At 41.4% G+C, this 26,401-nt stretch overlaps 2 protein-coding genes across 3 annotated transcripts; one reads left to right on the plus strand and one right to left on the minus strand.

Annotated features, from left to right (window-relative positions):
* Positions 1-688: 688 nt before the first annotated feature.
* Positions 689-12,820, minus strand: LOC311486667 (matrix remodeling-associated protein 8-like). 2 transcript variants are annotated; one of them, XM_084542613.1, is made up of 12 exons: positions 12,406-12,820; positions 11,763-11,789; positions 11,360-11,665; positions 10,830-10,931; positions 10,605-10,738; positions 10,317-10,496; positions 6,885-7,026; positions 4,060-4,218; positions 3,952-3,976; positions 3,785-3,870; positions 3,636-3,701; positions 689-3,556 (listed from the first exon to the last, which is right to left on the minus strand). In XM_084542613.1, the coding sequence occupies exons 1-12, from the start codon at positions 12,455-12,457 to the stop codon at positions 3,534-3,536; spliced, it is 1,302 nt and encodes a 433-aa protein (XP_084398739.1). In that variant the 5' UTR covers positions 12,458-12,820; the 3' UTR covers positions 689-3,533. The 2 variants fall into 2 exon arrangements, with proteins under 2 accessions (XP_084398739.1, XP_084398738.1); XM_084542612.1 differs by having other exon boundaries at positions 10,317-10,738.
* Positions 12,821-15,320: 2,500 nt separating this feature from the next.
* pdrg1 (p53 and DNA-damage regulated 1) lies at positions 15,321-21,094 on the plus strand. The gene is made up of 5 exons (XM_084542163.1): positions 15,321-15,530; positions 17,378-17,453; positions 17,663-17,737; positions 17,863-17,943; positions 20,443-21,094. The coding sequence occupies exons 1-5, from the start codon at positions 15,447-15,449 to the stop codon at positions 20,523-20,525; spliced, it is 399 nt and encodes a 132-aa protein (XP_084398289.1). The 5' UTR covers positions 15,321-15,446; the 3' UTR covers positions 20,526-21,094.
* The last annotated feature ends 5,307 nt before the right edge of the window (positions 21,095-26,401 follow it).

Consider the following 26,401-nt stretch of genomic DNA (forward strand, 5'->3'; position numbering starts at 1 on the left):
AGTTTGCCAATGGCCATCTGGATGATCCAGAGGAGGCATGGGAGAAGGTCATGTGGTCAGATGAGACCAAAAGTTTACTTTTTGGTATAAACTCCACTCGCCGTGTTAGGAGGAAAAAGAAGGATGAGTACAATCCCAAGTACACCGTCCCAACTGTGAAGCATGGGGGTAGAAACATAATGCTTTGGGGGTAGTTTTCTGCAAAGGGACCAGGACGAGTGCACCGTATTGAGGAGAGGATGGATGGGGCCATGTAGTGTGAGATTTTGGGCAACAACCTCCTTCCCTCAGTAAGAGCATTGAAGATGGGTCGTGGCTGGGTCTTCCAGCATGACAATGACCTGAAACACACAGCCAGGGCAACTAAGGAGTGGCTCCGTAAGAAGCGTTTCAAGGTCCTGGAGTGGCCTAGTCAGTCTCTAGACTTAAACCCAATAGAAAATCTTTGGAGGGAGATGAAACTCCGTGTTGCCCAGCTACAGCCTCGAAACCTGAAAGATCTGGAGGAGATCTGTAAGGAGGAGTGGGCCAAAATCCCTGCTGCAGTGTGCGCAAACCTGGTCAAGAACTATAGGAAACGTTTGATCTCTGTAATTGGATCTGTACTAAATATTAAGTTCTGTTTTTCTAGTGTATCAAACACTTATTTCATGCAAATAATGCAAATTAATTATTTAAAAATCATACAATGTGATTTTCTGGATTTTTGTTTTAGATTCTGTCTCTCACAGTTGAAGTGTACCTATGATGAAAATTACAGACCCCTCTATTCTTTATAAGGGGGGAAACTTGCAAAATGGGCGGTGTATCAAATACTTATTTTCCCCACTGTAAGTGTGTGCAGGACATCATCAATTTGCTGTCGACGTTTCTTGAATGGCCAGGTGAGTTTTGTAGACACAGAATTGCTGCGTTTGACATAGGCAAAACAACCACTGAACAAGGCCACAAGCGATTCTTCAGATTTTTACTTTACTGATAATCCAGTAAAAGAAATAGAGTACAGTACAGCACTACATTAGGCAGTTAAATCGGTGTGAAGCATGAATGAGCACGCCAAATAAAGATAAATGGCAAATTGGGTAACGATGTAACTTTTACTGTTAGGTTTTTGCATGGTTCACACACACACACACACACATCACTGAAAGTGAAAAAAAGGAGACTTATAAGGGTTTATCAACGAAGTATTTCTGCATAAAAACGATTCAAAATATCAGTTGATTTTCACAGAAGTCCAGACAGTAGACAAAGAGAACCCAATCAAAGAAATCAAACAGAATTATTCTTTGATATTTGTTTATTCAGGAAAATGAGCCAATATTACATATCTGGGAGGTGAAAAACTGAGTAAGCGCACCGCTAGGGTTCCAAGTTAGTTTTAAAGCCAAATTAGAGTCCTAATGTTCAGAGGTGTTTCTAACCAATGTCATGAGACTGAAGTGTCATTCAGTGCCCGTTTTGTTTAAAAAAAAAATGTCACAGTCTGATCTTCGTGTTTGTGGAAGTGTATGATGGTATGGACAAAGGATTTTTTTAAGGAGGTCAGAAAAAGAGTTGCTGTTGATCATCAGGCTGGAAAAGGTTAGAAAACCATCTCTACAGAGTTTGGAATCCACACATCCACAGTCAGATTGTGAACAAATGGATGAGATTTACCTCCACAGGAGTGGTCGACCAACAAAGATCCCTCCAAAAGAAGGACGTATGATAGTCTAAGAGGTCACAAAGGAACCCATGGTGACTTCTAAGCAGCTAATGAATCCATCTTCAGGAGAACAACCATGGTGTGATGGCAGAGTGGCAAGGACAAAGACACTGATCTCCAAAAAGAACATTTCGGCCCATCTGCAGTCTTTCAAACATCATGTGGACAAACCAGAAGAACTATATGGAAAATGTTTTGTGGACAGATGAGACCAAAGTAGAATTGTTAGGTTTAAGTGACAGGCTCATGTCTGGAGGCGAAACAACACTGCTATCCAGCATCAGAAGCCTAATATGTCGGTGAAACGTGGGGTGGTAATGGACCTGTTTTGGTGAATCTGGGCCTGGACGGCTTGCCATCACTGATGGGCCGATGAATTCTGAATTATATCAGCAAATTCTAAAAGAAAATGTCAGGACATCTGACAAAGTTCTGACCTTAAGCCAATAGAAATGTTGTGATAGGACCTGAAGTGTTCATGCGAGGAGTGGTAATTCCTCTCAGCTGCTGTAGGCGACTGATCAGATGTTATCTGAAATGTTTAGTTGCTGTTACTGCTACACAAGGGGTCACATCAGATACTGAAAACAAGGGTTCACTTACTTTTGTACCTCACAGATATGTACAAATGATTCATTTTCTTGAATAAATAAATACAAAAGCATAATATTTCTCTTTCATTTGTTTGATTGAGTTGTCTTTGGCTGCTGTCAGGACTTGTGTAAAAAACTTTGAATTTTATGCAGAAAGGTAGAAGAGGGGGGAAAAGCAGCACTATATGTTAGTGAACACAGTGGTTTCAAAGCTAGGGGGTGCTTGTGTCCTGGGAGAAAATGTGAACCTAAACCAGCAAACAAATAAGACACTGTCAAACACAAAGAATGGCTAATAGAGGCAGAATAATAATAGCAAAGTCAACGTTGAACATGTACTCAGAAACCCAAAAACCCGAAAAAGGACAAGATGAGCAGCTCACTGTTTCTGATTTCCTGGCATACGTGACCCAGGATGACCCCGGATGAAGGCCACGAGCCATAACATGTCGGCCTAATAGAGTTGTTCCATTGACTGCAAGTGCTGCTGGAGTCTTGACCTTTTCCTCCTACGTGCTACCAAGGTGCATGTAGGAGGAAATTAAACAGTTTTTACTGACGTACATGAACAGAATCATCCAAGTCAGAGTGTCTGCTGTGAAAAAAAAGCCTGTTACCAAACATTTCCCCTGTCTACATTCAGTTCACAAATAATTACATTTACTATGTGATATTCAACAAGTCATTAAAAGAGTTAAAATTACAGACCAAAATATATTCCGCTTGAATAGTCAGTTAGCATAGAGTTAATCAAAGCCTACAAGAAGCAGTATGCACTGATAGTAACACTTCAGCAACGCTTCAGTCCAGTCAGTATAGCCAAGACAGAAGAGGAAGGGCAAAATAAAACATATGCATCATCTTTTAACTACAGGGATAGAAATACAATGTGTAACTACTGATAACTCCCATCTGAGCCACTGCATTCAACTTAGCAAAGGTGCACATTTCTCTTTTATATACAGTAGCAGTCAAGGCTTTGGGTCACAGTCCAAACCTGTCCAGTCTTTTTAGTTTGATCAAGTACAATAAAACCAAATCTTTTCCTTGGATGTATCTAATACTGAAAGTTTGACAACACCAGACTCAGTGTGAACTGTTTTGTTTTCCCACCACAAAGCATTTTCTCTGTCTCTCTGGCGTCTCTTCTGCCAGAACGGAAGGCAGTGTGGAGGGGTTTAGTTTGGAGCACAGCTTCTGGACCAGCCAGAGACTCCTGTTGCACTTCCCTCTCACTTGGAAAACTTCTGCATCTCTGCAAGGAGCAAAGACAAACTGGAGGTTGAAAATGTGCGATCATTCGTGATAGGTGTCTTGCGCATGCGCGTGTGTACCTTTGTCAAGATCGATGACTTTAGGCTGAGTGTTGACCTTTTCTCTCAGGAGGTTGTTCTTGTAGTCTAAACACAGGAAAGAATGAAGACAGTCACTCGCCAGAGACTCAAACCACCGTGTTTATGCTCCGCTCTCTCTTCTGACTCACCAAATCTTTTCTCCTCCCGACTGCTGGCGTTCACCTCCGTAACGTCCATCTCAAACTCATCCAAGCTGCTTTGACTCCTGCTGGACCTATCGCAGTGAGGGACACACATCTGAGTGTGTTTTAGGACAAGATCTGATTGTGTGTGTTTGTGTGTTCTCAGCACTCACCTCACTGATGCCCGAGGGTCAAATTCTGCAAACGACACAAGAAAAACTGATGAGATCGAGAAATAAATTGCGCCACCTATGATCAGACCCAAGAACTGCAGTTCACACCTTTGGTTCTGTTCCGTCTGGTGACGAGGAGGATGATGAGGATGATGAATGCCAGGAGCAGGAAGGAGGTAAGGACGTAGCCCAGTGGCAGGAGAAAGTGGTGCTTTTGGTCAGGCAGGATGACATTGATGACTCGCGGTGACTCGGCCTTAGTGGTGTCTGAGTATTAGAAAAGTTGCTAAAGTCAGGGGTTCATTTCCTCAATTCTTCATCTTTTCTCACTCGAGCAAAACATGCCTGGTATCGTGTGGTTTACAACTGTATTAAATAAGCCCAAATGGGCATTACTCATCTCATGAGTAACCCCTCATTGGTTTTGTAGAGTTTGCACTAAAGAACATTTTATTTCTGCTAAAATTCACTTTCTTTTTTTTGCAGAGAATTTGTGTTCAGTGTGAGTGTGCCTCAATAGTGATGTGTCGTTCTTGAACGAGCCGGCTCTGAGAGCCAGTTCCCGTCAGGGAGAGCCGAAGCTTCATACAGGCAGGTATGTTAAGACTTAGCCTGTATTTATTTCATTTGTTTGCTGTGGTACAGTTGCTGAGTTAAAGCTTTGATTAAAATGTTGCACAATAGTAACTGTATTTTTTTTGTAACGACAAAAATGCAGAAAGGTAAGGCTTTTGTGAAAACAGCAAATGGAAAATTGCTTACCAAAATGCAAACCATTCATAATTGCTAAATTAGTATAAAATAGAAGGCTCCAAGTGAAACTAAACGAGCCATTTGAGAGCCATAAGAGCCGGCTCTTCTCAGAGAACCGACCCGAATCTATGAAAAGAGACTTCCCATCAATACTCCCCAAACCCAACTGTGATTATCAGTGTATCTGTGCATGTGTATTTTGTGTAGTGCATGCATGTCATGCCATGGAAACATGTAACGCCTTGCACGTTTTTTCTCACTTTTTCTACATGTAACAACATTTCCTGGCTGTAGAAAAAAAAAAAATCCATGAAGCCTTAGGGAAGTGAAAAATAATTAGGAGGTTCTGTGTGGTTCTGCTGAGCGTTGGGAATCAGAGGACGAAGGAATGTCTGGTTTCATTTAGTTTAAAAAAAAAAAAAGAAAAGAAAAAAGAAAAGTGCAAGGCAAGAAGCAGCTGTGGAGCTCAGACTGCAATACATCTGAGCCAAAATAAGATCCAGACTGAGTGTCATGCTGTGATTTACTTTTCCTGGCAGTAAAACACAGAAAAGCAGCGAGAGCGAGAGGAGTGAAGGAAGCACAGCGCGAGGTGGAAGGAGAGGAGGAGGAGGAGGAGAGCCGAGGGAGAGGAAGAGGATGGAGAGATGTTTCTCTATAGGCCTGCCTCGCAAAATGAGGACAGAAAAGACGTTGTCCGGACATCCAAACACAAACCTTCAGCACATACACAATAACATCAGTTATCTGATGCTTCCGTTGAGTTTCTAACTAAGCTGAGAAAGTGTAAGGGAGAGAAGGGTGGACAAAAACTCAGTATCTTTTTCTGCCTAGTTTCCAGTTTGTCTCTTTGTTTTGCCAGCTGTTGTACAGATGAAGCACGCTTCCTTTTCTTGTCTCTAAACAGTAAAAATACTTCTCTTTCTTCACATAGAAAGGGGAAAAGTGAAGAGTGAAAGCGCCACTGTGAAAATAGGCAAACCTGAAAATGTTGGATCATCAAAGGAGGAGAAGGAGGAGGGGGACGGGACGGACAGAATGTGGGGGTAAAGAAATAATGAAACTTCTGCAGAGCGTCCAGAGGGAGCCAAAGTCAACAAGCAGCAGACACTCAGAGAGGGCACAGCAAGGCTGATAAGAAGTTATATTAAATCGCTGAGCTCCTGTAATGTCTGAGAGCACAGAGGAAGTAACTTTCCAAACTCCTGTGCACAATTCCCGTGGCGCAATCCTACTGTATCATTACAGCTCGGGGAGCAAAGGATTAATTGTGTGGGCAGAGCTGGCCTTCAGTCCAATGACTGCATCCGAGAGATTCCACTGAAATGAGATCGGCCTTTTTGGCACCTTCTTCTCCGCTCCAACACACACACACAGATGGACTCGGCCACAGGCTTTTCTCATTTCTAAACCTCTCTCAATGATTTTCCCACATTGATACCTCGGCCATTATAAGCTTTGTTTCAGTTACCTACTGGAAAACAGACTCCTGCACCAGAAATTCTCTCATGATGAAAGAATTTGAGGCAGGCAGCCGGCAAGCCCAAATGCCAATTGAGTGCACCCGCCCCGGCCCTCTTCTCTCTTTTCTCTGCTGTTTTTTTTTTCTTCTAAAATGAACTCAGTGGAAGGAGTTTTGAGGCAGGGCAGAGAGCTGAGAAATGTGAACTCAACAACTGTGGATGAAGACAAAAACGGCCCTTGAATATTCAACTAGACACATAATAAGTTAATAAGCAATAAAAAAACTTCAGTGTGTTGTGTACTACAAGTACTGTGATGATAGTGGGGTCGAGTAGAAGGCGAAGAGCGATGAGGCTTATAGGGCTTTGCGCATGTGTGTGTGGTTGGAGGGGTCTGGAGTCTGACACGCTGACGGTGCAAGAAAAAAGTCTTATGAAACAGAAAACTTCAGAAAGAGGGGGATTTCTCCACCCACTCCTCTCTTTTCTCCTTCTTCTGTTGCTGTTCTGAGACCCTGAGAGGAGAAACGATGGACAAAACAGGACGGCACGGAGGGGAACGGTGACGGAAATAACAGATGTGCATGTTTTTCCTCCTAATTGTACGCATGATACTTCAAATCCACTAAGTCAGAAAACATCTTCTCTGCTGAGTCTGACCTGTGGGTAAAGCAGGAGGAGAGACCTCGTGTGTGTTGATGAATTTGTGCGTGATACCTTTGTCTTCGCTGGGCAGAGCTTCGGCCGGCACGGTGGTCTGGATCAGCGGTGGCTCCACTGTGACCTGGAACTCTCTTCTCTCATGTAGACCACAGTAATGATGGTGGAGGTGGCAGGAATACATCCCCTGGTCTGTTGGCTGTCAAAACACTTGTGGATGAAACATAAAAACACTCCACTGGATGGGAACATTAACACAAGGCAACTAGAACCAAGTGATTCTCCTATAATATTCATTCACAGCAAGTTTTAATGCTTTGGGAGTTGTGAGTGAAAACTGTGATGAATTACATTGTTGCTCTTCCAAAACGTTGTCGTGCATTGTTTCTGGAAGATGTTTACAACAGTGCGTTCCTTAATTAGATTAATAACTGCAATGCTTACAGCTCTGTGGAGCTGCTTTGACCTAAATGCTTCTGACAGCACACTAACATTCACACATGTTAACCATACTAGCTTAGCCTGTTAGCACGCTAACATCATCATTTGCTAATCAACACCAGACACAAAGAACATTTGAGATTGATGGAAATGTCTCCTTTTTTTGTGGATGTCTGGGTACGGACTAAACTGAGCTGATCAAAACTAGGAATGGAAACTTTGGGGATCACCTGAAGTCAGCAGGATTTATCCTCCTAAGATTATTACAATCCATCCGTTGCTGTTCCAAGTCACTATTAAAAGTCACCACAAAAGATAAAAAATCTAAACTGAAAATCCTTTTGCATTTTCACCTTACTCTGTATACTGGCAGCCTGAAAAGGCTCCACAAAGTGATTTTGTCCCATGGGTAATAAAACAAGACAGTGTTGTTGAGTTAACATTGTGTTAAGAAATATTTTACTATATCTAGAATCTGCACAAAATAAAAACTGACATGGCCGTGTAATACTGATATTCCTTTTCCCAAGATTTGACTTTTTTTTTTCATTCTGTGTTACATTAAAGCTCAAAAATTCTACTACTGAACCAAAAATAATAACCAAGCCAGTAGTCAGCTGATTGTTGTCTGTAGCTCAACAGAAAACTGAGCCCGTGTCAATGAGTGTTTGATGAGGCCCAACACTCCAAAGTCTGGCTTTGTCCTGCATTTTTGGATTTCTGAGCTGAGGGACCGCTGGGGCCCTTGAGTTTCCCTAAATCGTAGCCATAAATATTTCTCTGCCTGCTGTTGTGACAAATAAGAGTTGTTGTTTCTTTTAACAAAGTGGTTTCTCAGTCTGTAGTGGTTGGCAAAACTATTCTCCCAGTGGAGTAGTTAAGTCTGACTTTAGAAGAATTACATTACTAATGCAAGCTCCATATGCTGTAGAAACACTGTAAACACACAGTTTTGTAAACACTGTTATCCAAAGTGGAAAGACACACACATACAGTAAGTGGCCTTCATGGGAAGTGTGTCCTTTACTTTAGCAGTGTGTTTTAGAACATAGACTGCCTCTCAGACCACATCTCTGTCATGCTAATGCCTGCCTATAGACCGAGGGTGAGGACGATCAAACTGGTTCCAAAGCAGATCGGAGTATAGCTATTTTGAGGTCGCCTCCCCAGCACTACAAGACTGCTAAAACACCACTGATGGGAACATTTTCAGGGAGGCAGCCACCCACGGCGACCAGAGATACACGGCGCCTGTCCATCACAGACTACAAAACACCACCACAAGTTTGTGAAAGTGAGCTCTCCCTCTCAGACAGACTCAGTGACTTCTATGCACAGTTTGAAGCAATGCTCTTACAATCTCCCCGCAACCCAGCGGCCAGGTCCTCCGTCTTTCCTCAGCTGATGTGAAGAAGTCCCTATCCAGGATCAATCTCACATGCTTGTTTGGTTATTGGCTGTAAATTTTTAATCTTACCTATATTCAGTTCACCTCATTGCAATATAATCTAACATTTCTTTTTAATATTCACTTTTAATATTCACTTATTCACTTATCTTATAATCTTGTTAATATTGTGTATACTGTACGTTTTTAGGTCTCTATTTTTATTTTTATTGTTGATTTTAGCTTTTGTTATATTTATGTATGGTTGAATGCCTGTACATTGCTGCTGCAACAGAGAAATTTTAAGTTTGGGATTAATAAAGAAACTATCTATCTATCTATCTATCTATCTATCTATCTATCTATCTATCTATCTATCTATCTATCTAATCTCCACAAAGCTACTGGACCAGACAGCATTCCTGGGAGAATGTTGAAAGACTGTGCAAAACAACTGATAGAGGTGGTATCAAGATGCCACTGCTTGACCTCCACCATCAAACCAATGCCAAAGAGTGTGTGTGCTTGAATAACTGCTGCCCTGTAGCACTGACCCTAACTGTGATGAAGTGCTTTGACAGCTTGTCATGAAGCAGATTAAAGTCACCCTTCCACCAATGCTGGACCCCTTTCAGTTTACATACCACTCTAATAGCTATACAGATGATTCAGCATTCCTGGCTCTGCATCTGGCCCTGACACATCTAGAAAACATGGACAGTTATGTTAAAAAGCTGTTCACAGACTTCTGCTCAACATTCAACACCATCCTCCCAAGACAGATGATGGGGAAGCTCAGTAACCTGGGCCTCAACTCCTCCTTCTGCAACTTTGTCCTGGGCTTCTTTACCAAAAAAAAAAGACCATAGTCAGTCTGGGTTGGCAGCAGATACTCAGCCACCACCTCCCTGTGCACTGGAGACCCCCAGGGCTGTGTACTCGGGCCACTGCTGTTCACCCTGCTGATCCACGACTGTACTATAGGTCCAGCTCCAACCACATCATAAAGTTTGCTGATGACACAACAGTTGTTGGCCAAATCGGTAACAACAATGAGACACTGTACAGAGAAGAAGTCCAACAATCCCCCAATGACCATTTGCAGCTTTTTAGTGGAGAGGGTCAGCAGCACCAGGATCCTGGGGGTGCATGTCATAGAACACCTCTTCCGGACCAAAAACAGCACAGCATTTGCCAACAGGGCACAGCGACACCTCTATTTCCTGCAGACGCTAAGGAGAGCAAGTGCCCTCCCATCCGTCGTGACAACATCTTACAGAGACACAGTCGAGCAGCACCACTGTCTGGTTTGGAAACGGCACAGTTTCTTATCGAAATACCCTACAGAGAGTGGTGCACACAGCAGAGAGGCTCATGGTTTGTCACACAGAACCATCTGAGAAGTCATGCTTGGAAGCTTTTTAGAAAAGAGAGCACATTCCTTCAGTAGCAGGAACACAGCCCTGAGAAGAAAGGACATAAAAGACACTCTAAGTGTCACCATCGTCACACCTCAAATCCCCCCATGGCTCACGGTAATTGGTCCACACCTCAGTGGATCAAGTGCATAGCTGTGACCCTGCCAAGAGGGATCAGGTTTCCTCTTGAACTGTGGTATTTGCCGTTCATCTGTTACCAGTTGTTCACATGCTGATACACACCTGGAGATTGGTTATGGTAAGCGAAAAGTCTCCCTCTGAGAAGGCTTGATTGCTGATGTTCATCTTCCTCTGGAGGAACAGGGGCCCATAGCTGCGCTGCTCCCCAGAGGCGTACAGGTCCACCAGCCGGTCAGCACTGTCATGGCGGACCCCTGGGGGCTGGCGGTCCCAGTGGACCACCTGGAAGCCGCCGCAGAAGGAAAGGAGATACATCTTTAGGTCAATATAATGCAATCCATCTAAATTACACCTAAACTCAGCTTGATCTATCTGAGAGAGTACACACACCTGCTGGTCCCCCTCCTCGTTGCTCCAGTCTGTCCACACACTCCGTCGGTTGATGCACGGCAGGACCACGGTGCTCCCGAGCAGCACCACATACACTGCCTTCTGTCCATCCCAGAAGCGCTGTTCTTTGCGACCTTCACGTCACAAAGACGATCCGTGTCAGTTATGTGGCAGCTTGTGGAGAAACTAATGCTGACAACTGGACTGGTGCAGTGTGATACATACGTGATTTAGTGACATTGAGTTGCACTCTGATGGTCTCGTACAGATGACAGTAGAGGTGGTGGAGGTTACAAGAGTACAGACCTCTGTCATTCATCGTCACGTCTGCCGCCACATGCAGGAACACAAAAACATGTTATATGTCCATGGTCTCTTAGGAAACTGCCACTTGATATGATGAAGGTCGTCTGTTATACACCTTATGTATTAGTGTCAACATTTTGTTAACCCTTTATGAGGCAAGGAACCATATTTGGTAACTTCGGCTTTAGTGAAACTGTAAGTACAAACAATATGTGATTCTTCCAGCTGTCTAACCTAAAGAAACAGTTCATAGTGGTGGAGACTCTTGACCTGTTAGCCAATACTAATTACATATCAGTCTAGTTTTTGACTTGAGTCTTAACTGTGAGGTCAAAAATGGAGATATAATCTTAATGCATGATTTAAAAAAAAGGACAATGGACAAGTAGGCAATGGTAAGCAACCAAGTCTCAGCCACACACATGACAATGAAAGAAAGTGACAGCAACCTTTGATGACCAGGGAGAAGTTTCCATCCTTGAAGGCTTTGGGGCTGAGGTTGACCCTGCCCAGGTTGTACGAGTTGTAAATCCTCTGGTCTCCCGCAGAGAACATGTCCACTACTCTCTCCATGGCGTAGTTGGGATGTTCCCGGTACATGTCCCAGTGGACCACCCTCTGTCTGTCTCTCACGCTGTCCCTGGTCCACACCATGCGGCCGCTCACGCACTGCAGCACCACCCTCGACCCGGCGGGGGCGGTCACGTTATAACCCGCCACCACCACACTGCTGCTGCTGTCAGACTGACATGACACTTGGGGACAGAGATGTGTAGAGTTTTCAGTACAAATTGAAAAATAAAAGAGGAATGATGTGAATCGAAAAATGTGCACATACAGACAGGAACACACCTGCAGTGAAGAAGCAGAACACAGGGACTGAAATGGAAACAGAAAATGCAAACAGACATGATCAGACATCCAGTGACAACATGCTGCGTGTTAGAATTAAAACACATACATCTTTATATCTTATCCATATAGGTTTATAAGTTGCTTACATATTTCATATTTGGGGCCAGTTTAGCAAATGATGTGAAGAACAGAATTTACTGTAGCTATAAAATAACTAATTCTATACCTTCATATTTTAATTGATACTGGTAATGTCCAGTCTGGCTGTCTTACACTGCCCTGGCGTATCAGACTCAGTGATACTCATCTGAAAAGAATGTGTCTAGCTTGGGTGAACTGAAGGAACGCACTGAGACCTGGTTTTAACATCAGCGGAGAGATGATCAAATTAACCATTTCTGCTCAAAAACATGCAGAAAGCATTCAAATACTTTGAAATTGTTTAGCCTAATACTGCTAATCATCTGAAATATTCACACAGTCTAAGAAAAAAAGAGAAAAAAGTTGTTCTTTAAGTAAACACAACTCATTTTGACTCATTGCAAGAGCAGAATCGGTGTCCTACTGTTAAATTAGGATATTATGCATGCTCTATAGGCTACACACAAAAATAAAATATGTTTAACTCAAGACTACTCACTGTGGATCAAGAGGAGAACCTGAAAAATGATGTCCTCCCTCTCGCTTCCCATATTGACAATATTATGTGGAGAGATACTACACCAGGCAGACTGCCATAAGAAAATATGTCCAGCAGAGTGACTTGCTTTGGTCAGATCTCAGAGTTTGAAGAGATACATCACCCAGCGACACGTTGAGGCTCTGACTCTGAACCAAAACAAGACTAAACGGAGCACTTCCCAGCCGGGAAATGTAACCTGACACTCCCCAATAGCCTACCCCTCCTCTTTTCTTTCTGTCTAGCTAAATCCTGTTGCTTTTCCTCTCTTGTGAATTAACCATCAAAGATGTTAAGTTCTCCTGTTAAGATGAAAAGCTCTGATGCATAGACGGTCTTTAGGTCAGTTGTAGGATGGCCAACCCACCTCTTTGTTACAGATTTAGTTTGACTGTTTTCATTTTCTGCAACATGCTGGGTGGGTTCAGTCGAATAAATAGAATCATACAATCAAAAATGATCATAGGATAAACTTTGTTGTGGATTATGTAACACATAACACATGTTCTTTGCAGAATTTCTCAAGCCTTATAGGGAGATGAGATGAGAAGAATTGATTTCATGTGTCATGGATGACAAAGATGCACTGAACATTATTTCCTCACACGAGTTGTTCACATGTGTTTTTATGTAACGGGAAAAGGGAAACACACAATCTACAGAGAAATACAGAGACACAAACCTATGCATCGCTCTCCACACAAACGGGCACGGCAGCGCCCCCTGCACTTGGAGTGAAAAAGCTTACAGCACAGACAGAGGAGGACAGTGAGACGCTGAGCAGCAGGAGGACAGCTGGACTCACTGCATCACAGACTACGTGAACTCCTGTTTGGTAAACACTGTGGCCACCAAGACAGTGTGGTGCTTCTCCTCGAGTGTCTTGTTGACTTGTTCAAACAGGAAATACTGGGGAGGACTGGAGAGAGCTAAAAACAATTTCATTGGTTTTTTCATTCAGGATCCACTCTCCCCCCTACGATCAGAACTACGACCATCCGTCTGCTTCCCAGCCATGTCCTTTCTGTCTGCCAACTCCCTCCTTCCCCACAGCACCAATGACACCCATCACACCTCCTTACTCCATACACCTCTTCATTTCCCACCCTCCCTCCCTCCCTCCCTCCCAGCCTCTGCAGAACAACGCTTCTTCTGTGAAAAGAGCGAGAAAGGTTCAAGACAAGGAAGGCTACAGATCCAGATGGCATCTACTCAGGACTGCTCAGGGACTGCACAGACCAGCTCTATCGGGCAGTCAAGTACATGTTTAACCTGAGCTTCTGTGGTTGTGTGTGGAAGCACAGTGTGGTTCCAGTACCAAAGACCACACACCCCAGGGAGCTCAACCACTTCGGACCTGTGGCTTTAACTTCTCACCCGACGAAGACCATGGAAAAGACCTCTGACCCCCTGGTGAGGCCAAAGCTGAAGTTTGCACATAAACTGAGCTTTGGGGAGGATGATGCCGTCATCCAGACCCAAAAGGCACTGTGAGGGTCATGTTTTTAGACTTCTCCTTTAAAAGTGCATTTTAAAATAAAATGGCCCTGTTCAAGGGGGAGCTAGAGAAAGAGGGGGTCAACAGCCAGCTGACTGTGTGGCACAGAGGCGTCAGAGGTGACAAAAGTGATAAAAGTAACAAAAGTGAATCTGACTCCAGACTCATGTTCTTATTCCTATAAGAACTGAATCTGGCAATTCTAGGCTACAGAAACTGAAGGCAAACATTCAGTTTCTCACCACAAATCAAACTCAGACCATACATTGTCACCTCCTCTTCCAATGTATCAGGGAGCAGACAGCAGAAAAGCAGGAGGTGTTCCACATTAAACCCAGAAGTAGCTATACAAGGCAAACAACATAACACAGCAGCATCTGTGAAAGCCCTTCAAATGAAGGTGGCTGCGGCTTACGGCCACACCACTTTCAAAAAGTCCATTCTCGTCTGGTCTGATCTGATCTGATCTGATCGGAAGCTAAGCAGCGTCAGGCCTGATTAGTACTGGGGTGGGATGGGGAATACCAGGTGATGTAAACTTTTTAATTTGGCCAACTGCAGGGAGGGCTGCTGCCTCTGTCTCTGTATGACTGTGCTTCACGTGGCTGGTAAATTATGTTTTAGGCCACTCCACTTCATTTGTCAATTTCAATCTACTCATAACTCCAAAAGTGTGACTTTTAAAAGCCAGTTGTGATATACAGTATTATCCTAAGCTGTGTCTGCAGCAGCGCCCCCTGCAGTTGGAGAATTGAAAAAGCTTACAGCACCTGCGATCTGCCATCCAGGCCCGACCCTAATTCATTTAGGAGATAAGGCGCGATCGGGCGTGGTATGGCCGTAAGCATCGGTCTGCTTATTTACTTTCCGAAATCATAGTTCACATACCAATGAGCAACCAAGAGATCCCACAGAAGATGTTAAGACCAAGCCAATCAAACAAGTCTTCACAATGCGTGGCCAAAAGTTAACCAAGAATCAGCTCGTTGTGTGATACAATTTGATATGATGTAGTGTTAGTTTAATGTATGTTAAGGGAACCTGTGTTTTGAAAGAAAATTATATAAAATTTTAATTAAAATATTTTTACATACGCCACTAAACTGTGTGTGCGTAAACTATGTCATAAAATATTGCAAAAAAAACAGACAACGACTATGAACTGAGTTTTTATTCGGTGCACTATTCCCAGCATTGTATATTTTTAAATATTTGTCAAGGCATTTTAAGCATTAATCATAAGGACAGCGAATATATGATACATTTAATATTATAAATAAATACATATATGAATAAATAAATAATTTTACGTTGATCATGGTTCAGTATTTATTTAATGTTTGCAAAGGAAACAGGCACATGGCTTAATCGTAACGTTGTGACTGTTGTACTATTAACAAAAGCAAATCCATTGTAAACTGTGTTATGTTTTCCTCCTACGGTCCTTTCTGCTTCTAGTCGGTGTTTCCCACCGGACCTATTTATAAAGCGACACACAGCCACTATGGACGCTGAGTCCCAGCGTGTTTTGGACTATTTGACAGAAGTGGAGGAGGCAGCAGAAGATGTTCTCACCACCAAACAACAGGTAACTAAATACTATAAGATGGCACCGTTCATTTATTAGTAATAGCTAAGCAAGCAGAGCCAACATGTCGCCTATAGCTGTCTGCTAACTGAACACTGCAGCTAACCGTGGACGTTAGCAGTCGATCTTACTGGCTAAGTTGTGAGATTTGGACTTATTTTATCTTATTATAGTAAATAATTTTAGTTTATTGTGAGATAAACTGGCCATGGGAGATGGTATGAATATTCGGGCGAAGCAGAGGTTGAAAACAGTCTGTTGTTATGCCGTTAATATTGTTGTGCACGATTCACAGTGTTTTGCCTCTTGTACTTTATCGATATATTCTGTGAATTACAAAAAAAAAAAAAAAAAAACACAAAAACTAAATAGTAACGAGCATGAAACATAGGAGAGTGTTGACGTTGACTGAGCTTTTATTCTGTATTTTCACGAGGGAAGTCTTTTATACTTTTGTTAGAGCAAATGACAACGGAAATGTTTCCCGGGGACCGCAAAAAGAGATGAACCCAGTGCCTGCTTCATATTCAAAGCTTTGTAGATAGATAGATAGATAGGTTTTTATTTGTCACATGCACAGTTATACATAGTACAATGCACAGTGAAATGTATTCCTGTACCTGCAGCCAGTAGTAAAAAAAAAAAAAAAAATAAATAAGTACTACAGTAAAACAGTAGTAATTGCAAATTTCTTAACACACAAGGTAAACATATAAGTGTAAATGTACACCGAGAAAAATAGAATAAAATATAGACTGTAAAACTCAAGTGAGTGTAAACTTAAGGGGGGTTAGTTTGTATATATACACACATTTACAGTATTGAGCAGCTATATGTGAGTAAAGTGCATTGGTGCAGTGGTATTTAAGTCCGGTTAAGGCTCAGAGTTGAGCAGGCGGATGGCATGTGGATAGAAACTCTGTTCTTTTGGTGGTGTTGGAAATAGTTTTGTCTGTTTGTTTTTGTTTTCTTATTTTAACATCCCTGTTGCATGATTCCTTGTAATCATTTTTAATAGCTTGATAGATTACAGAGTCTGCAGACTCACTGCAATGTGGTATTTACAGTAAAACTATGCCCATATCTATTATAATCAATTAATGCATACATTATGATTTCAGAAATGTATGATTCTAAAATATCAATCATATGTATGATGGTAGAAAACATGTCGTTGGTTTAGAAGTGACCATAAAAGTTTATATGCTGCTAGATGAGCACTATAAAGGAGTACATGCCACTGGATCACTTGTAGTTACTGGTTTAATACTACATGTCACAGAATTCGAGGGGCCGTGAAACAAACCATTGTTGTTTTAAGAAGTAAGTCATCCAGTTCATCATACTGTGAGCAATTTTGTGATTTTTATGCTGCACATGTGATGTGAACAGAAGGGTACAGTGAGTGGAGCTGTTTACGTCACTGAAGAGTTGGAGGTGTGCGGCCCGTCCTCTGCAGCTCTTAATCAAACAGCTCCCCTCGGGTTGTTCCATCCTGTTCTATTACTCTCTGCGATGTTTCAACCTCATCCACGGTCAGAAAATGGCAGAAATGACACCTGACACCAGTCACTGAACCAATCAGCTATCATCCTGTGAAATGAGAAACAAATGTAAAATAAAAGTATCTTGGTATCTCCTGGTCTCAGGCGTTTTGTCCTCACTGTGTGTATGTAATATTGCTCATTTACTTTCTGTGCTACATTTGGCTGTAGGCAGTTTAAAGCCAAATGTATATTAAGTTTTACTATTAACTTTTTAATATCCTCAAATAAATTAATAATTTGATGTTGCAGCATCATCTGCTGTGTATTGCCAAACATTGAGGCTTTCCGTTATTATTTCAGATTGTTGACTTGGATGTAAAGAGAAACCGGAACAGGGAGGCACTGAACGCGCTGAAACATGAACTGTCGGATTCAGGTAAGTGACCATTTACACCCCGGCATTGCCACAACATAATGTTTCCTGCAGTTGTTAGTGGACACGCATGGCTTAGGTGATAAAAAACAGTGACTGGAGAAATGTCACAATTCAAAGAGTTGATTCAATTGTGACATTTCTTCAATCATTCATAGTATTGTTGTAAAATTGCCCATTGAAATGACGTTCAACACTTCTGACATTTGCAGAGAAAGTGAAGGTTTGCTTTGGGAACATGTTCATCAAATTTCCCAAATCCAAGACAAAAGAAATGATTGAGAAAGGTAAATATTTCCAGATCATAAAATCTGTATACAGTCTAATGAGTATCTCTCTGCTATAAGTATGCATAAGAATCATTTAAATACTTTTTCTGACATAATCCTATGTTTGTTTTTCTTATCTATAGACCAGGAGCAGCTGGAAAATGAGATAAATGACCTCCGCAAAGGTCTGAAAGCAAAAGTAAATCGTCTCAATGAGATGCAAGGTAGGAAGAGCGTTCTGCTTGTAATACTGTTCAGTTGGCCACTTGCTATGTGTTCATTTGAAGGAATAATTTGCTAATTGAGGAATTAATTGATCGTTTAAGCTTTGTCCCTCTTTTTTATTTGTGCCAAAAAAAAAGACAAAAAGACTTGACGCTTCCAAGACTCAAACATAGCAAGAACAGTGACATCTGGTGGCTTGTGAAATTTGTAGCAGTGCTATAAGGCTGGGCTGGAAGTACTGTAGCACCTTCCTGATTAGAACAGTTTTAGGCTCATATTCTTCATTACTTGAAGAGGAATTCAGCAAAATTAATTACAGTAATTAAAAAATGCATTGTATAAAGATTTAAAAGTACAAAATGTTCTTGCAAACACATCATTTTGTATTTTACTGGTGCGCTTTAAGCCGAATGCCACTGAGTGATTATGTTTTCTCACATCACAGTTGATATTTAAGTAGCATTTTATATCATAGACTGTATACAATAGGATATGATTTGAAGAATGATTTTCATTACATTTTTCAGTTACAGTGGCCTCTTGTTATGTCCATGTACATATGGCATGTTTTAGCTGTAAAAGCTTCTACACAGTCAAAGTGAATGATGCTCTGTGTGAAGCAACAAAGATATTTGAAACTCAGGACAAAAATCAAGATCAGAGGCAATGCAGTGGAGGCTAAACTTTACAGGAGTGAAACTAGCTTCTGAACTTTGGTCCAGGGAATGGGCTTGTTTGCTTAGATGCCGAATTACAAGTAAAGATCGATAACTCTCATGTTTGTGTATGAAAAGATGGGATTAGCAGGAAATTAGCCTAGTGTAAGGATTATCACAAGCAGTGGCTTCACAGAAGCTTGTTGTCTGCACAGATGCTGAGTGGATTGATAAACTGCAGAAAAACCTACATGTGAATAAACTAAAATATTAATAATAAATATTTTCCACGTCAAACTAGTCAGATCTTTGCTGCAAATCTGGCCGTGGTATTATTTGTAGGCATGTGAAGATGACATGCAAACAGGTGGTTCTAGTGTCACGGCACGGCCCAGCGTAACTGTGCTGTGGTCCGTCACTGCTATGAACATGTGCATTTAGCACTTTGGCTGTTAGGAGAACCAATGCTTACTGTGCAAAGTAAATGACAAAATTCTGAAAGCGTGACATCATAAGGTGCTGTAGACGTTGTAGCTGCTGGAAATACTGTCAGACAGTAGCAGCAACACGTGGAATTGTCATATATTTTGTGTCGTCAAGTTACTGATAACCAAAAGCAGCAATGTTAAATGGAGTCCTAGAGCATCCTGAATGAAACGTTCGAAGCAGCTCAAAGACAGACACCCAGATCTCTATACAAAATTCAAGGTGAGGCTTGATAACTGCACACGAACAACATGTTTTCATAGTGATTCTGTAATGTTTGTGAATTGTTGTTGCTCCACATATAACGCTGAGCTGAATGCTGCTCATAACATTAACAGACTACTCTTTACTGTTCAGTCTGTCGAAATACATAATGTATATATGTTGAATAAACATATATACATTAATATATATTTATGTGATGGATTATTTTTAAAGTGTGTTATCTAGAAAAGTGAAATTACAGTTGCATTGATGCCATCTACCAAGTTTCTTGTATAATAAACCAGCAAAAACTTAAGCTATGATTGTGCAACAACCAAAAGTCCTGCACACTAAAATTGAATCCATAAATTCACAACGACCTTGGAACCATAACGGTGTAAATAAAGCCAGCATGAGTGTTTAAGGGTGTTCAGGAGGTTTCTGGCCAATGAATGAATTAGATTTGATTTGATCTAAGTCAGCTAATGGTGAGAAACAATCTTTGAGCCCTGAGGGTATTTGTGGAAAGTCAGTGGTCATTCTGATGTTTTGAGGTGGTGCTGTGCCAAGTGGCAATTCACCTCCATGATACTGGTGGTGCAGACATTTTGAGTAATGCTCATAAAGCATTTAATACTCGTGTCTCTGATGAAGAACAGTTACAGGCTTGCAATGGAGTCCTTTCTGTGACTTGGACTGTCTGTAGTCTTTTATGGTTGACCTTTAATCTTTGCACCCAAGAAAGCTCAGAGGAAAAACAGTCAGCGCATCGGGAAATGTTCCTGCAGTCTTCATAAGAGGATGATTCTACTCGTCTCCAATAACTTGTGCTCGTACAGACACTAAGCTGTTTTCTCATGGATCTCTGATTGCTGCCGTCAAACTCTGAATAACTCCCAGTGGTTCTGTTGTTGGACGCGGGAGTGGAAACTCAGTCCTGGCAGCATTCAGTCGGATAGCTCTATAATAGAGCAATAAATAGGGAGGGGTCACAAAAAATAAAAATAAATAAATAAATAAAATCTCTGTTACAATAATAGACAGTTTGACGTTTCAGTTCAGTTACTTCTGTTTAGTTGGTACCGTCTGCTTAGTACTTTATGATAGTAAAGTATCATGACCATCATGCTGTGTCTTTCTGTTCTGTTTCAGGAAAACCTGAGCTGAGAGGATACAGTCTTTCTCCACTGTCCACTGATGAAATCAAAGCCATTAGCAGCCTTTTGAAGAGATGACGTGGAATCCGTGAACTCTGTAGTTCTGAGTACATAAGGACACATTTTGCCAAGAGCCTCACTTGAGGCACCTGCAGTGAACTGTGCTTACCTCTGGAGGATGTGATGATACAGTGAATTGGCATCCAAATGAGTGTCATTTTTGTGTAGTTGACATATTTATAATTAGATATTTTTACGATTTGTCAAACATCTTTTCAATCCTCAAAGATACTGATAATATCTCAGTTTAAGTGATTATGTACAACTATGTTAATGGGTGTGTTTGTTAAGTCTTTCTTCAAACAGTAGTCAGGTTTTGGAATCCATCCCGTTGATCATACTGGAAATTAAACTTCCTTTACTGTGCACTGTAAGTGATGAGGGACGCAACCCTGATCCTCTAAGTCAAAATGAGGCTACAGCTGAGTGGAGTTCTTTTGTTTTTAGAACAAAATTTCCTTATTTGGTCTCCTCAGCATGGAGTCAGCGGGAATTTAACGCTGTCGTTTTGGAAGATACTCACTTTATTTAGTTAGGTGAGACAGCTGAAACATATTGGCCTCGAAATAAATTACTGTGCAGATGGCTGGCTGTGTATTTTGTGTCCTATTTCTTGCATTAAAACCCCACCAGAAAAGCGTCCCTTCATAGTTGTATGAATGTAAGGAATGATTGTAGCAAGCAAGACCACCTTCTATGGGGTTTAAAAGCTCAGAAAAATGTGAATTGCCTACATCTGTCTAACACACCCAGAAATGTTAAAAGATTGTTCACGCTCATCAGCCACATCAGTAGACTAAATCATAAACTATCTGCTTTGAAACAGTGATAACCTGCATCTGTAAAAGCTGTGTTGAAAACATCAAACTGTTCTGGTCTGATGTTGGAATCTTTTGGTTTGGGATTTTTAACAATAGCTGTTTCTGTTTATATAGTGCTTAGTCGCTGCTGGCCTCACATTTAGGCAGACTGTTTCTAAGTCGATCACATTTCAGACTATATGTTATAACTTCTAAAAGGAAAAACTACAGATTATATGACTATTTTCAAAATGACAGCCATGGTTTCTATCGGATAAATTAATGTTCTTCCAAATAACATAATCTGTGAATGCAGTGGCAGTTATGTCAGACGGCAACACACACACAAAGCGAACAGAATTCAAGTTAAAAATCAAGCAAGAAGTTAGTATTTCTGTTTGACAGTTTGGATTGTGACTTTCCTGGTTACCATTGTTTTCCTCTTCCATATTTGGGCCTAAGGTTCAGACTCTCAGCTTCAATTTGAGGGTGTTCATATCCAAACTGGATGTGATTGCAGTAACAAAGCCAATCCATCTGGGAGAGTGCTGGAACATCAGCAGTGGTCACATCACCAGTTAAGTGCATCCTGAGAAAGAAGAGAATGCACTGATGAGCTAAGAGGCCTGGATGACCACAGTGGTACATCACTGCAGGATCCTTCCCATGGTAAAGACAAAACAGTGAAGAACACACTCCAGGAGGTAGATGATCGGTGATGACTGTCCAAGCCTACAACACAGAGAGGAAATAAAGAGGATTTACCACAAGTTTCAAAGCACCAACAGTAGAAAGACCAGAATAAACATCTTAAAAAGCCTGAGCAGTTGTGGAACAGCATTTTTCGGAGAGATGATACTGACACCAACCTATACCAGAATGACAGAAAGAAAAGTATGGATAAGGCTTGGACAACGTCGTATGTAAAACCGGGTGGAGGCGGTGGCGTGATGACATGAGCATGTCCCACTAGTGACTATGTGCATTAATCTGATCACAGCTGGATGAATTGTGAAATGTAAAGGGATATACTGGCTGCTCAGACTCAACCGAATGAAGCAAAGCTGATAGGACAGTGCTTTAGGCAACAAAGGAGTTTTGGAGGTAAAGTAATTGAATATGGTCTATTGAATATGGTCAAGCCAGTCACCTGTATTCAACCTGATTGAGCTGCATTTCAGTTGCTGAAGACAGAACTAAAGGCAAAAAGACACATAACTGAAGGCAGTTGCAGTAAAGGCCAAGCAATGCATGTTGGTGATGTCCAACACGACTTCAGACAGTCACTGACTGAAAAGTATTCTGGATTCTGATTATGTTAAAGTATCCAGTTGAGCCACTGACAAGAGGTACCTGTTGCTCCTTATTGAACAGACTGACTGAATGGTGGGAACTGACTGTGTGTATAGTCAGAAGATGGCAGTGCAGTGCAGGTGTACTGCGGAGAGACAAAGCCCGTAGTCAGTCTGTGCCTCAACAGCCTTTCAACTCGTACTAACATGACCCGGTATTATTGATTTAACATAATACACATACTACTCACAATTGTTGTCTGTAAATTCTGTAAAATGACAGACATTTAAATCTCCAGTGTTTAAGATGTTGATATTTCTTTATGTTCTCATTATACACTACTAAAAGAAAAATAAAGGAATGCTTTTTAATCAGAGTATAGCATCAAGTCAATTAAACTTTGTTGTTAATCAGTTTCAGCAGCTTTGGTGTTAATGAAATTAACAACAGGTGAACTAAAGGGGCTACAATGAGATGACCCCCAAACCAGGAATAGCTTTACAGGTGGAGGCCACTGACATTTTCTCCTCCTTATCTTCTCTGACATTTTTTCACTAATTTTGCATTTGGCTAGGGTCAGTGTAACTACCAGTAGCATGAGGTGATACCTGGACCCTACAGAGGACCATCCAGGACGGCACATCAATAAGTGTAGATTCCAATAAAATAATTGTATAATAAAATACAGTAAATTGCTTTAAAAAACCCAATATAAACTTAAAATGCCATAAACTTTAAATTTAAAGTAGCCTAAATCATTATCTGCTTCACTTACCACTGTCTTTCTTTCTTTTTGCTTCTTCTTCTTTTTTTTTCTTCTTCTTTTCACTAGATGGATAGCTCCTCTTCATTTTCCTGCAGCTAATTTTCCAATTTAGGTTACTGAATGATACAACGTCACCCATTCGCTACGTTCATTTTCGAAACGGGGAAGTTATCCACCTGGGCTGGATTTTGACTGAGCAAAGCTAATGTCAATCAACATTCCATCCAATCAGAATTTTGATATGCACTCGTGTTAAGTAGGCTAGGCCCTTTCTACGTTGGCACTTGATACGTATTCGCCTGTTGCTATTTATCTACCGGGTGTAGCTGGCCATCCGAGAATCGATGTGTTCATTGAAAGATGAAACATCTTTTTTTGAAAGATGTTTGTGACAATCCTATTCATATCGATTACATAAGTATGTATAATGACACTTCACTACGATGAGACAACAGCTCTTATAATCACTAGAACTGTGTGTGTGCACTTCAGCCGTCTTGACCAGTGAACGTTAGCAACTATCTTCTAGCTTTGTTGCTAAATTAAGCAAAACATGGTAAGAATATCGCGCATGAATGTCGTTTTAAAAAAAATATAGGCTATATGTGTGGATTCTTTGAACTCGTTTAAACACAGTCAGATAGCATCAGTGTTGGGAACGTTACTTTAAAAAGTAATTAGTTATAGTTACTCACTACTTGTTCCAAAAAGTAACTGAGTTAGTAACTGAATTACTCTACAATAAAAGTAACTCGTTACCAGGGAAAGTAACTATTTGCGTTACTGTTAAAAAAAAAAAAAAAGTTGCTGTATGTCAAAGAATTTGGATTTTTTTGAGCAGTTTTCAGTTGAAATGAGTAGAACAGACAGGTGTTTGTACATAACTTTCGATATTTATATATATATATTTTATATATATATTATATTTCTATATATATAATATTTATATTTCGATAGGGTTTAGACGGCGAGCTATCATCTGTGGTGGAGGTATCGATGTTTTTGGCCACTAGCTTTGTAGATGCGTGTCGTTGTGTGATGCTTCATTAAATTAGAGTTGCTTACATGCACGTTCCTCCCTCTGACCACAATGATTTTTTTTATTTATTGAAGTAGTGCTTATATCGCCGCCTTGAAAATGTCAACTTTTCATCGGATTGCTCCTGACTCGCCATCTCTGTTGCTTCGTCGAATCTCTGTTTAGCTGTTGTGTGTGTGTGGCGCGTGTGCTGGCATGTGTGTAAAAACAGTGGCTCTGATTGGCTACCATGAAACATGACTCTGCCTTAGCCAATCATAATCGCTTACCTCGTTATTAACCCACCTCCTCACTAGCGGTGAGCCAGGGGTGCGTTCGGAATAACAGTTTATTCAATCAATGCATAGTAACGCACCGCATTTAACGTCCAGTAACGTTAACGGCGTTGTAACGACGGGAAAAGTAATTAGTTAGATTACCCCGTTACTGAAAAAATAACGTCGTTACCTAACGCCGTTCTTTTAAACGGCGTTATTCCAAACACTGGATAGTATACATGTACAGATATATTGTTTGTACAACAGGACAGGAGCACGCAAAATCACGTAATCCATCATTCAATCCCTATGGACGAAATTCTCGTTCGTCCCACCGGCAATCGGGGGCCCCCTAGCGGCACGGGGCTCCAAGCAGTTGCCTGCCTTGCCTGTTGACAAGGTGCGCCTCTGGTTATGCTGCCTGTAACATCATTCAGCATGACAGGTTTGGTGGTGGGTCAGTGATGGTCTGGGCAGGCATATGCATGGAGGGACATACCAACCTCTAGAAGCTAGACAGCGGCAACTTGTCTTCAACTGAGACATACCAAACACCTCTAGTCACACTCTGAGTGATAATCAGCTAAGTACTGTCTTGAGGGGGAGTGAACTGCAGTTTAATTCTGTTGACATAACACTGAGCACAAGAAGACATGAATAGCCTGAGGCAACAAGAAAAGAGGGAGGGGGCAAGTCACAGGCAAGGTGTGATTGTGTGGAGCTGGTTTCACTCTCTCCTCTGACTTTGGTTGCGTGCCGCCACTCTCAAACGTGAAACTAGGTCTGAGTGATGAATTTATGAGTCAAAGGTTGGGAACCTGTTGCTCGTCTCACGTTAGATAATTATACCAAACAAGATGCACCTATTCTGGGCAGAAGGTGACACGCTGATGTTCTGATCTGATCACTGGCTGTTCTGTCCAACCACTTCGTTTGCGCCCCAGAAGAATGAAAATAAATCCCTGAAGCATGTGTAATTATAGTGGGGTTGACAGTTTTGTGTGGGAATGCATCGATGGACAGATCTATGTTTTGAATTGTGTCTTAACTGTGCTGACATTAGTCATACACAGATTGCAGATTCAGACAGCTGCGTCTATGCCAGAGAGCAGTAATACTGATGAATACACGAAACACCGGCAGCCCTTTGAAATCTATCAGCTGTTAAATTCAAAATCTTTGAACTAGCCACATGGACGGTGTTTCTTGGCCTGTTAACTGTGTGTGGCTATCGTTCCTTCTTGTTGTAACACTGAAATGTTTAATAGGGGGTCACTTAGTTGGTTTTACAAATCATTCTAATCTGCAGAGCTGGTGTGATGATTTATTGAAAGTCGCTGTAAAAACCTCAGAATATGTACTGACATTGACATGACGTTCAAAAAATTAAAAGCAATTCCTTTTTTTGGAAAGAGTCTCCCAGTTACATGGAGTAATCCACCTTTCAATGAAAGTGAAACTATATACAATATTTCCTGTGTGAGTTCTTGTCTCTGGGATAAGGTGAACACACCTTTCCTTCCACTTACAATATCTCTGCTTAGCTTCACCCTTGTGTCTGTGTGTGGTAAGTGCTTCACATTCTCTGACACCTTGCAGCCTTTTGACAGCTGTGATACAACTGCACTGCTTGTGTTTAAAGGAAAACAAAAACTAACTAACCGCCACGCTCACTGTTCATTAGTTCTCTCGTCCCTTTTACTGTTGTCTGTTGCTTTACCCTAAACATATCTGCAATC

The sequence above is a fragment of the Chelon labrosus genome (genome assembly GCF_963514085.1).
Source record: "Chelon labrosus genome assembly, chromosome: 4".
Taxonomy (NCBI): domain Eukaryota; kingdom Metazoa; phylum Chordata; class Actinopteri; order Mugiliformes; family Mugilidae; genus Chelon; species Chelon labrosus.